General features: G+C 49.0%; 1 protein-coding gene across 2 annotated transcripts in view; it reads right to left on the bottom strand.

The window, feature by feature from the left end:
* The window catches only part of MAEA (macrophage erythroblast attacher, E3 ubiquitin ligase), a 52,073-nt gene that overhangs the window by 19,328 nt on the left and 19,957 nt on the right, over window positions 1-12,788 (bottom strand). For both annotated transcript variants that reach the window (XM_064286125.1, XM_064286126.1), the window contains exon 3: window positions 2,491-2,694. In XM_064286125.1, the coding sequence (XP_064142195.1) occupies window positions 2,491-2,694 (204 nt within the window). The remainder of the gene's footprint in view (window positions 1-2,490; window positions 2,695-12,788) is intronic.

Here is a 12,788-nt window from a genome sequence, read left to right as displayed (position 1 = left end):
GCTGTCACCACGCCCACGGCCGTCGCTCTGCACCAAGACTGAGACAGCTCGGGCCTGGGTCACAGGAGTGATCCCTGCGGACGCCCAGCGGCCCCCTTTGCCCCTCCGTGTGAGTTTTCAGAGCAGCAGGGTGAGCCTTTTAAAGCAAGCCCTCTGCTCCAAGCTCTCCCTGGCACACCTTGGCAAGTGAAATCCCCGGTCCTCATGATGTCCTCCAAGCTCTGCGTCTGCTCTTCCTAGCCCACGACAGCTCCCTGGTTTTGTCCTGGGACAGACGAGCTCCACGTGGTTCTGGCTCGGCCCAGACCCTCCCCCGCAGGGAGAAACACAGCCCACTCTGTCCCCTCCTCAAGCCATGTCATATGGTCTGTGATCGAGGGCTGAGGGGAAGCCTGTGGGAAAAGCCTGGAATCTCGTGATTCTGGGGAAGGACCAGGTCAGAAGAAACATACATGGGGCCTGAGGGTGGACACGCGGAGAGGAGGCCAGAAGCAGACTGTGAGGCCGCATAGTGTCCGGGAGCACCCGGCCCCAGACCTGCCTCTCACTGGCTGAGGAGCTTCCCCCTCTGAGCACGTCGACTCACTTATAAAACAGGGTCCCATGCCTGGCTGGGTGGTCCTGAGGAAGAGAGCCGACGTTTGCACAGGTCTGGGCAAGCAGGGGGCTCTCAAAAACATGAGCTTGTTCACACATTTAACCAGCCAACCCACATGGACTTAGCATCAACCAAAAAGAACAGCCTGCACCGTTCTGCCCTCCCGGAACGTTCCTTCCAGCAGGACTGATAACACAGGAACACAGGTATGAACAAGTGAGTCAGGCAGACCCAGGCGGGGAGGGTGTTGTGTCCTGAATGGTGAGGAAAGGCTTCTCCAAGGACACGGCACTGGAGACTGTGTGGGGCGAGAACAGCGGCACACAAAGTGCTGGGGCAGCCGTGTGTGGCCAGAGTGCATGTCGCACGCGGGGGAGAGCAGGCAGCTGGCAGCTGGTGAGGCCCCAGGAGGGCTCTGGTTTGGGTGAAGGAACAAAGGGCCCAGGCGTCCATTGCGCAAAGGCACTGTGACTGTATGTCTGACTATGTGTTGGAGGGGTGAGGGCCAGAGGGGCAGCAGGGAGCCCGCCAGAAGGACCCTACGTGCCCTGGTGGCTGTGACTCAGATGGTGACACCAAGATGGCAGGACGTGGAGGGACCCTATGCAGAGACAGGGCACTGAGGATGACCAGGCCTTTGGGCCTGAGGGGCACTGAGGCTGCTTCCTGGGGCGGGGAGGGTGGGGCAGGCAGGCACCTGCATTGGGGTTTGGACTTGCAGGGCTGAGGCTCCATGAGACCCCAGGTGAAGAGGTCGCGTGGAGAGCAATATCCAACCTGGGGCTCGGGGGAGGTACAGTGCTAGGAGCCACACACGTGGGCAGGGGTTCCAGCCAGGTAAAGGGGTTAGGATCACTCTGGGGGCAAGTTAGACAAGAAGGGGGAGAAGGCCAAGATGGGTCCAAGAAGGCCACCGATGTTTAGAGGCCAGCTAAGGAGACGGAGGAGGGACATGAGGGAGGGGGAGGGGCACAGAAGGATGAGGGAAGGGGACCAGGAGGAGCACCAGGAGGGAGGACGACAGGTAGATGGGAGACACGGTAGTCAGAAGCCCAGGAGAAGTGGCCGAGAAGGGGAGGCCAGTCAGGGGCTGCAGAGAGCAGAGGTGGCAGTGACTGATCAAGGGGTGGGTTGAGAAGAGGTCGTGATGAGGACATACAGACGAGGAAACCAGCCTCTGCAGACACTTTGCCACGAGGACAGCTGGTGAGGACAAGGAGGTTTAGTGACTACGGGGCCCGTACACTGTCCTAAGAGGAGGTGGGCCACACAGTGCGTGGCTGGAGGTGACCCAGGATAGGGATAAAACAGAAAGACCAACATGCTGGTCAGCGAGCAATAGGGGAGAGGACCCTGGCCATCCCCAGCTGTAATGCTTGAAAGTGGAGGAAGCACAGTGACCCTTAAGACCTGCTAGGGGGCTGAGGTGACCCCCACCCATGCAGGGATGCCTTCCACACCATGGGCATCCTCACTGTGTCAGTGCTGCAGACACGAATGCCTCGGCTGGAGATACAGAAGGCAAGGGCCTCACATACTTCTGCACCTTGAACGTTGGTGGCGCTCAAAGCGCACCAGCGGGAATTATGGCAGGCTTGGAAAAATCCGAGGAGCCCACAATAGCAGGAATAACGACACAAACACACCTATGTGGGTAACAATGGGAAATGCGTGTGTCAAGGTCAGGAGAGGTCCCTTTCCATGTTTCTCCAAATCAGAACACGTTTCAGCTGGTGGAGACAAACCATTAGCCCTATGGTGCCATCATGCACAGACACTGACATCCTGGGTGCAGAAACACTGAAGGTGAAGACACGTTCACACCAGGCCTCCCGGAGCAGTGCCACCGTGAGTGCTTCAGGCACCCACGACAGACAGAGGCCAGGGCCCACCTCGATGCCGCTCTGCCGCGCCAGCTTCACGGCCGTGTTGTAGTAGCCGCAGCGCAGCAGGTGCTCCACCATCATGCGGTCCATGCGTTTCTTCTTCCACACGCTGGCCGCCGCCGGCTGGTCGCTGCTGTGCTCCTTCAGGTGCTCGATCCGGCGCTTGCACAGCTTGGCGCTCTCGTCCTCGGCCTGGATGGACTCCACCGCCTGGGACGTGCAGAAGAGAGAAGACATGAGGATGGGGGCCCACTGCCACCTCAATGAAAACCCTGTGCAACCTGCAGGTCACCATCCTCATGGCTCGTGAACGTGACAGCCGCCATCACTGGGCTGTGCCACAGAAATAAAGACCCAGCTACGAGGACCACTATCGCTTTACACATACTATTAAAGACCTGCACTAACAAGACAGATTTAAAAGAAAATACAGAGAAACCACATTAGAGAAGGCGGCCAGTGACCAAGAGGAGGGGCAGGCAGAGGACAGTTACAGAGAGCGCTCTGACATCCTAACAGGACTCGCTCCTGAGGAACCATGGTGACTGTGGCCTTCGGTCCACTCAGCAGCAGGTGTCCGTCTGGACGGCGAAAGCCCATCAGGGGTCACACGGGGTCAGACAACGCGTCCCTGGAAGACGGCACTAGAGGTCTGAGTGCTGACCACTTCCACGTCTTACTCTCTCCCATCCTGACAACCTGGGAAAACCACGTGTGCCCCCGTCCCTTATGCTGGCAGAAAGCCTGGCCCACGTACAGGCACCACCCCAGTAAAGACCCTGCAGAAGGAGCCTGGGCCCTTGTGCCATTCCCGGTGCTGACATAACGCTTACTCCACCGCCACCTGGGCGCGTGTGTCCTTCCTTGTCCCGACGGCACACACCCCTGGGTGTGGCCACCTTGCATCCATCAGGGGATACTAAGCGCCCTGTAAACTAAGACCAGCGGCATATGAGTGAGAGGCATCTTCCCAGCTGTGAGAGGAATCAACTCGTGGATCTCCACCCACGTGACACTAAAAAAGTGTGGATTCTTTCAAGTCTGAACATTCTGCTGCCTCTAGCAAACACCCCTGCAGGGACAGGGTGTCCTGTCTGTTCCTTTCCACCAAACAGTATAAACTGGGAACGGCTAAGGATGGAAAGCAGGACCAGGTTTCCTCACAGGTAACTAATTAGCAAACCAATACTTCTATTTATGCTATTAGGGTAAAGTAAACCTTCTACCTCGGCTGCGGGTTTTGTGAATCTTGTTTGTAAGTTGCTTTTATAAACCGTACCCAGGAAGTCAGCCCCCGAGAGCTTCAGATACTAGGCGACCCGCCGAAGTCAGGGAGTCAGGGTGCGTAGGGCGTGTGTCTGTGTGGGAAAGCAGGAGGAGCCCTGTAGAAGGCCTGGGGCACTGTGGCCCGCAGGGCTCAGTGTGCACGGCATGTGTCTTTGTGGGAGGCCAGGAGGAGCCCTGCAGAAGGCCCTGAGACACCATGGCCTGCAGGGCTGGCCCCAGGGCTCAGCACCCTGTCCACAGCACCCTGGGCTCCGGCAGAGGCTGTCTCTGCCTTCCAAAAATGGGATGAGAGCCCCATCTTCTTCCAGGGTTGTCTAATAAAAACGGTACCTATGACACCACTCTGTAAACACAGACCTTAGGGGCGCTGCTCTATGGGTACTTGCTAATATCTAACACCTGTGCCATGAAAGCTGGTCCCCAATCCTCCACCTGGAGCTCCCAGGCACTCGAGGGCGGCTCTTGAGAACAGCAGGGGCAGTGCACTTTCCTCTTTTTTCTGAATGTCATTAAATGCGATTGTGAAATGCGGCCTTCCTGATGTACCAGGGGGCTCTCAAAGGACCCTGACATCGGGGCGCAGCTTGCGGCGCAGCACTCCTCTGGGTCCAGAACAGCCACGAGGGTGGAAGTGCTGGTGCGGGGGCAGGGCCTCTGCAATGCCAGAAGTCACCCCTGTGCCCTGCGCCGTGAGGCGGGACTCTGAATCCTCACTGTCCAAACCTGACGCTGAATGCAGGCTGCACGCGGTTTTCTGAGCAAACCATCTAAGGAAGGTTGAGGAACTAGGACAGGCGGCGCTATCGTGGAAACGGAGAGTAACAACTTTGTAAGATGGAACAGCTGCTTTATCTGGCCCATCAACCACACTATAAATTCAACTACTCCTATTTAATCGGTCATGACAACCGAATTCCAAGCAATCTACAAAAGACCGTCACTGATAGGACCCAGCTCCACGGGGGCTCAACAGATGGGGGTGAGGAGGGACACAGTGACCAGGAAGGCCTGCACATCTGATGTGTGCAGGCTCTGGAGGAGAGGAGCTCCTGGCTCCTGCCCCATGAGCTCAGCCACGGGGGAAGGAGGCCAGGCGTCGCAGGAGGTACTGCAGAGGGTGGAGGAGCACAGAGCCCGGAGCCCTGGAGAACAGCAGTCCCCAGGAGTGTCCTTGCTCAAGGGGCCCCTGTCTGTTCATTCTCTCTGTCCTCCCCTTCCGTGGAAGGCACTGCTGCAAAAATCCCCCACAATGCTCCCTTGTCAGGAGGCCAAATCAGAGGACTGGGGCCTCATAGCACTCCTTTGCCGCCCGGTGCCCACCCAGGGAGTGACAGAGATGTGGCGATGCTCTCTGTCTGCCTGGGCATTTGCACGCACCAGCCTGCACGCACCAGAGCACACTTCTGTGTCACATGGGGCACGTCACTGCAGGACTCTGCGCCCAGGTCCTGCTCCCAGCAGGGGTGGTTCTGAGTGGGAGGAAGAGGTGAGAGCAGGGGAAAGGTCCTCTAACCTGTAAAGAAAGCCCTAGGACGGTTCTTCCTCTGGGGCAGGAGAGAGCTGCAGTTAGCTTAGCTGACCAAAGGATGAAGCAGCAGTTGGCCTGAGTTTAGGGGTCACTTTATTCATATTCCTGAATCCAGGGTGAGTGAGCAGCGAAGGTCATGTCATTTACACGGTGTCTCTGGAAAGAGGCTGAATGCCCTTGAGGCAGCCCTGCTTGCATACTCTAGATCTAAGCCGTGTGGCTGAGGGCTCCAAGCTGCTCAGCTGGGCGAGGAAGCACGGAGTTCCCTCTCCCCAAGGCCACATGATGCAGGGTGCGGTCCACAGCTGACTGGCTGGTCTTGTAAGAACTTTGAAACGCTACGCTCCTGAGGGTTAGACCTGGGAGAATAGAATGACCCCATGCAACTGGCTAGAAAGGCTGACTGATTAGAAGGCATGGATACCGCTTCACGTCTGGTCTCTCTTATACAAGGTGAAGGGGGCAAGTCACTGGTTGAGGCCGGTTTCCTCCTCCAGCTGGAATGGAAATGGAAACAGTCTTTACCTCTCAGGGAACGGTCAGGTATTCTGGTATTCTGCAGTCCTGAGAGTAACATCAATCTGCTTCTGTGTTCCCAATAACTAATAAGCACCTTCTAAGTGCCCTGCCTTGAGCCAGGACCTGCGTTTCTTGAGTGAAGTGCGTGTTCATATCCTTTGCCCGCTTCTTGATTGGGTTGTTTGTCTTTTTGTGGTTGAGTTTTGACAGAATCATGTAGATTTTAGAGATCAGGCGCTGGTCGGAGATGTCATAGCTGAAAATTCTTTCCCAGTCTGTAGGTGGTCTTTTTACTCTTTTGGTGAAGTCTTTAGATGAGCATAGGTGTTTGATTTTTAGGAGCTCCCAGTTATCTGGTTTCTCTTCGTCATTTTTGGTAATGTTTTGTATTCTGTTTATGCCTTGTATTAGGGCTCCTAGGGTTGTCCCTATTTTTTCTTCCATGATCTTTATCGTTTTAGTCTTTATGCTTAGGTCTTTGATCCACTTGGAGTTAGTTTTTGTGCATGGTGTGAGGTATGGGTCCTGTTTCATTTTTTTGCAAATGGATATCCAGTTATGCCAGCACCATTTGTTAAAAAGGCTATCTTTTCCCCAATTAACTGACACTGGCCCTTTGTCAAATATCAGCTGCTCATACGTGGATGGATTGATATCTGGGTTCTCAATTCTGTTCCACTGGTCTATGTGTCTGTTGTTGTACCAGTACCAGGCTGTTTTGACTACTGTGGGTGTATAATAGGTTCTGAAATCAGGTAGAGCGAGGCCTCCCACTTTCTTCTTCTTTTTCAGTAGTGCTTTATTATCCGAGGCTTCTTTCCCTTCCATATGAAGTTGGTGATTTGTTTCTCTATCACATTAAAAAATGACATTGGAATTTGGATTGGAAGTGCATTGTATGTATAGATGGCTTTTGGTAGAATAGACATTTTTACTATGTTAAGTCTTCCTATCCATGAGCAAGGTATGTTTTTCCACTTAAGTATGTCCTTTTGAATTTCTTGTAGTAGAGCTTTGTAGTTTTCTTTGTATAGGTCTTTTACATCTTTGGTAAGATTTATTCGTAAGTATTTTATCTTCTTGGGGGCTACTGTGAATGGTATTGATTTGGTGATTTCCTCTTTGAAGGACCTGCGTTTCTAACCAAGTTAGGCTTGCTGGCATTTATCATTCTAAAACTTCTGGAATCTTCTGGGACCTTTGCTGTCAAAGGTGGAGCAAGCTTCTCCTCATGACTAGGGAGCAATACTGTGGAGCCACCAGTAGGCTCATCCTGTACCCGGCCAAACAGGAATGACCTGACCTCACACAGAACGGAGGGCAAGACCACTTCACTGCTGAGCGGAGGCCTTTTCAAAAGCCTAAGATTCCATAAAGGCTCCACAAAGATGGAACCAGGTGCATGGGGCCTGGTGGGAGCTGGTAGCATGAAGGGATGGGGGGCCCACTATGAGCCGGGCTGAGAAGATCAGACTTCATGGACTAGGCAATGAAGACAAAGCAAGAAGTGAAGAAAAAACAAAGGGACAGAGTCATTTATATGCTCGTAGAATCTGAAAACTTAAAAACTTAAAGGGACCACAGAAATCATCTGGCAAGCCCCTCCTTCTTCTATAATTATTTTCATTACTGTTGTTGTTAGGCCCCACCAAGTTTGCTGTGACTCACAGCGACCTTATACACAACAGAACGAAACACTGCCCAGTCCTGTGCCATCCTCACAATTGTTGCTATGCTTGAGTCCACTGTTGCAGCCACTGTGTCAATCCACCTGGTTGAGGGTCTTCTTCTCTTTCGCTGACCCTCTACTTTACTAAGCACGATGTCCTTCTCCAGGGACTGGTTCCTCCTGATAACATATCCAAAGTATGTAAGACACAGTCTCACCATCCTTGCTTCTAAGGAGCATTCTGGTTGTACTTCTTCCAAGACAGATTTGTTCTTTCTTCTGACAGTCCATGGTATATTCAATATTCTTCACCAACACCACAATTCAAAGGTGTCAATTCTTCGGTCTTCCTTATGCATTGTCCAGCTTTCACACGCATATGAGGCGATTAAAAACACCATGGCTTGGAGTTGGCCCACCTTAGTCCTCAAAGTGACATCTTTGCTCCTCAACACTTTAAAGAGATCTCTCGCAGCTGATTTGCCCAATGCAACGCGTCTTTTGATTTCTTGACTGCTGCTTCCATGGCTGTTGACTGTGGATCCAAGTAAAATGAAATCCTTGACAGCTTCAACCTCTTCTCCGTTTATCATGATGTTGCTTATTGGTCCAGTTGTGAGGATTTTTGTTTTAGGGTGAGGTGTAAGCCATACTGAAGGCTGTGGTCTTTGATGTTCATCAGTAAGTGCTTCAAGTCCTTTTCACTTTCAGCAAGGAAGGCTGTGTCATCTGCCTAATGCAGGTTGTTAATGAGTCTCCCTCTAATTCTGGTGGCGCGTTCTCCTCCATATAGTCCAGCTTCTCAGATTATTTGCTCAGCATACAGATTGAATAGGTATGGTGAAAGGATACAACCCTGACGCACACCTTTCCTGACTTTAAACTACGCAGTATCCTCTTGTTCTGTTTGAACGACTGCCTCTTGATCCCCATGAACACGGTTAAGTATTCAGCAATTCCCATTCTCCACACGGTTATCCGTAATTTGTTATGATCCACACAGTCCAACGCCTCACCATAGGCAATAAAACACAGGTAAACATCTTTCTGGTATTCTCTGCTTTCAGCCAGGATCCATCTGACATCAGCAATGATACCCCTGGTTCCATGTCGTCTTCTAAATCTGGCTTGAATTTCTGGCAGTTCCCTGTTGATACACTGCTGCAGCCACTTTTGAATGATCTTCAGCAAAATTTCACTTAAATGTGATACTGATATTTTATCTTTGATTACAGATTTAATTTATGTAATGGTCCACAATAAATCAAGTTTTCCATTTCTTCCGGAATCAGTTTTGGAAGTGGTATTTTCTTAGACGTTTGGTAATTTTATTTCAATTTTCAAAAATACTGATATAATATTTGTAAGACCCTCTTAACTTCTTTTGGTATCTGCAGGGTCTGTGGTAATGTCCCTTTCTCACTCCTAATACAGCTCAGTGTGCCTCTTCTCACCTTCTAGATTAGTCTTGCCAGAATCATGTCAATTTTCTAAGAACCAAATTGGGCACTGTAGACCCTCTTTATGTTTGTTTCCTAGCTCATAAATTTCTGCCTTTTTTTTTTTTTTTCCATGTCCTTCCCTTCTACTTTCTTTGGGTTTAATTTACAGTCTTTTAAAATATATAACATTTCAATCATTCAGTTACAGGTACTGGATTTATGTTGAAGTACAGTTCAAAATTAGGTAATCCCCATATGTTTGAGAGTTTTTTTGTTGTCTTTATTGATTTCTAGCTTAAGTGCATTACATGCAATTTCAATCCTTTGAAATGTTTTGAAATTTGCCTTACAGTCCAGCACATAGCCTACTCCTATTAATATTCCCTGTGTTTGAAGTTCTGCAGTTATTGAGGATGGTGTTCTATATACACCCACTAGACAAGTGTGTATTTGTTACATATTCTGCCAAGGACTGAATTATGTCCCCCCAAAAACGTGTGTGTATCCACTTGGTTAGGCCGTGATTCCCAGTAATGTGTGGCTGCCCTCCATTCCATGATTTTAACTTTATGTTGAGAGAATTAGGATGGGATTGTCATGCCACCCTTACTCAGGTCACCTCACTGATCCAATCTTAAGAGAGCTTCCCTGGGGTGTGGCCTGCACCACCTTTTATCACTTAAAGGAAAGGGAGGCAAGCACAGAGTTGGGGACCTCATACCACCAAGAAGACAGGGCTGGGAGCAGAGCATGTCCTTTGGACCTGGGGTCCCTGCACCTGAGAAGCTCCCCGCCCATGGGAAGATTAAGGACAAGGGCCTTCCTCCAGGGCCTTCCCCTGGAGCTGATGCCCTGAATTTTGACATTTGGCCTACTTTACCGTGAGAGAATAAATTTTTCTTTGTTAAAGCCATCCACTTGTGGTATTCTGTTATGGCAGCACTAGATGACTAAAACATATTTGGTCTTTATTGACTTGTCTGCTTGTTCTATCGACTACTCAGAGACAAATTATAATTTACTACTTTACCAGTTCGTATCTTCTTTTCAGTTTTGTTATTTTTTGCTTTACATGTTCTGAGGCTATGTTACCAGATGCATATAATTTTGAATTTATTATTGCTTCCTGGTTAAACTGTTTATTATCATAAAATGACCTTCTTAATTGCTTCCACCGCTTTTTGCCTTAAAGTCAATTCTGTTCAAAATTAACAAAGCTAGATGGAAAAAGTTCTATATCTGGCTGTCCAAATACAGTAGCCGCTGGCCACATATGTGGCTCCTGAGCACTTGGAGCATGGCTAGTGCAACTGAGGAATGGAATTTTTAATTTTATTTAAATTTTAATAGCCACACCTCATTAGTGGCCACATACTGGATAGCACAGGTCTAGAATTCTGGTTGGCCTTATTTTCTTCAGCACATTCTACTGGGTTTTGGCTTTCAATGGTTAACAAGAAGTTGGCTATCAGGCTATTTGTTGTTCCTTTGGAAGTAGTCTTTTTCCTCTAGCTGTTTTTAAGATTTTTCTCTTTGTTTTCTTTAGTTTTACTATGTAAAAATCCTGCGTGTGTTTATTTTTATTACTGGGGATTCTTGAATCTCTGAGTTGGTAATCTTCACTGGTTCTGGAAATTTCTGTCTTTATTCCTTTATATATGGTCTCTGCCCCACTCTTTCTCCCCCTCCCTTTTGGAACTCTGATTAAAAATATCATAAGTTTTTGCTCTGTTCTCCATGTCTCTTAGGCATTTTCATCTTATCTCTCCTTGCTGTATTTGAGATAATTTCTTCGGACCTATCTTTCAGTTCACTAATTCTCTCTTCAGCTGTGCTAACTGTTAAATGTTAAAATGTTTGTTACAAGCAAACACTTGAGTTTTTCATTCCAGTTATATTTTTTCATTTCTTGAAGTTTTATCTGGCTCTTTTTTAATTCTGCTAAATCACTTTCCATACTTTCTGTATGAAAAGGTATTTTCAAGCTTTTTTTTTTATTCTTTAAACACAAATGCAGTACATCATTCTCATATCTCAAGTCTGTGCAGGTCTTTTTCTGTCGTTACTGCTGGTTCTCAATCATGGTGTCTTATGTATACCTGGTTATCTCTGTGCTGGTTATTGTCCTGGAATAATTATTTCTAAAAATAACTGGATGCCCAGGTTGAAAGGCTCCTCCTCACAGGAGGATGTGTGTTTACTCTGCCTGTGCCTGGAGGCACCACTGGCTGGAACCACTTCTACTAAGCTGAAGGCTAGGGTTCCTGCGATCACCCAGGTGTTTTCGAGTCTGGGCTGGGATTCCTTGTGGGAGTGAGCTCACTTCTGGTGTACCCTCACCTTGAGGTCTGGCACTCCAGGGTCCCAGCTTATCGTTGGAAGGGCCTCCTGTTAGGTTCTCACTCTGTGCTGGGCCCAAGGAGTTTACTTTTGTACTCTTTTGTCCCTCTTGGCCTCACCAGCAGCAAGGCCCTCAAGGAGTTTACATTTGTACTGCTCGGTCAGTACTCCCAGGGCAAAGGCAGCTTCCTTGCCTTTTCACCTCTCTGATTCCCTCTACCCTTTGACTCTGGACTGGTGATTCCTTTCTGTCTCATGAACTCTCTGATGCTTTTAATAAGAAGTTTTAAAATGTCCAGGTTTTTTGGTTGTTTTCAGTGCTAAGATTAATTCAAACACCCTAGTCAGAGAAAACAAGAAATCCCACATGCTGTTTTGAGGCAAAATTCAAAAGATATCAATCTATTACACATCCTGGCCTTTCAGCTGTCTGGGCTGGGGACACACCTGGAGCCAAGACAAACTGGTCCCTACAGCAACAGGAACATGGGACAGGAAGCTGGCCTGCTCAGCCCCATAGCAGCACTTGGGCACAAACAGCCTGGAAGGGAGTCCTTCTTTCCTATTAAACTTGGTTTCTTCTGACAAGACTTAGTGCCTTTAAGATAGTGTGAGCGTTGTTCTCATTTTGTGCATTGTAGGGATAGTCCAAGTTATTTAGACACCTAAATTCACTGAGAGTAATTCCCTATGCCCCATACCCCATCCTCCAACCCAGCCTGCCAGATTCTGTCCCCAGGAGACTCTTGAGAGGCCAGCGTGCAGGCTCCCTGACTCCCAGCTTAGCGCAGGTGCCAGGATGCAGGGGTCACAAGCACTCCTACCTGTCTTGGCCAGCTGGGCTCTAGGAAAAGTACATAAGAAAATCACACCACACCTGTGCGGCTCTACCTAATTCTGCAAAGGTCTGCGGGCAGGTTGGAGTCCTGTGGTGGGAGAGAGCTGGCCTGAGGTTTTCTGACAATGGAGAAGGTATTTCCTAGCTTTGCTCTGTACACATTCTCCAGCAGCCAGGCTGAATTCTGAAGCCATCTTCTCTGAGATCTGTGAAGAGAAAGGCAGCCAGCAGACTTGCCCTGCAGGTTGGGCATCTAGTAGCCTGGGGCTCATTTCTCAAGAGCGGAACCAGAACAGCAAAAGGAAGAGGGCATGGCAAAAACGAAGTCTGGGTTGCTGAGCTCAACCTACTTCGGGGTAAATCTAGCTCTGCTAACCTGCAAAATTCCTACTGTGTTATTCTTAAAAGACATAACCAGCTTGGTGAAATAAGCATTTGGAAAAGATTTAGTCCTCAAGCAGAAATACAAAGAAAGAATGGAAGACTGTTTTTTCCTCTGTATCTTAACCCCACCTGGAAAAAATAAGGGTACCTGCTATCAAATCTGATCTTTTAAAACTGTTAATGTGCTTAAGTTCAAACCTTAGAAATTCACTGAATCTTAAAAAAAAAAAAAAACAGTGAATCTTGACTCTCAAATCTTACTAAGTTAACGTGTAAAGTGTCTTTAAATGGAATGAA

This window comes from Loxodonta africana, chromosome 5, assembly GCF_030014295.1.
Source record: "Loxodonta africana isolate mLoxAfr1 chromosome 5, mLoxAfr1.hap2, whole genome shotgun sequence".
In the NCBI taxonomy this organism is placed as follows: domain Eukaryota; kingdom Metazoa; phylum Chordata; class Mammalia; order Proboscidea; family Elephantidae; genus Loxodonta; species Loxodonta africana.
Note: the sequence above shows the minus strand (reverse complement) of the source record. Positions and strands in the feature narration are given on the sequence as shown.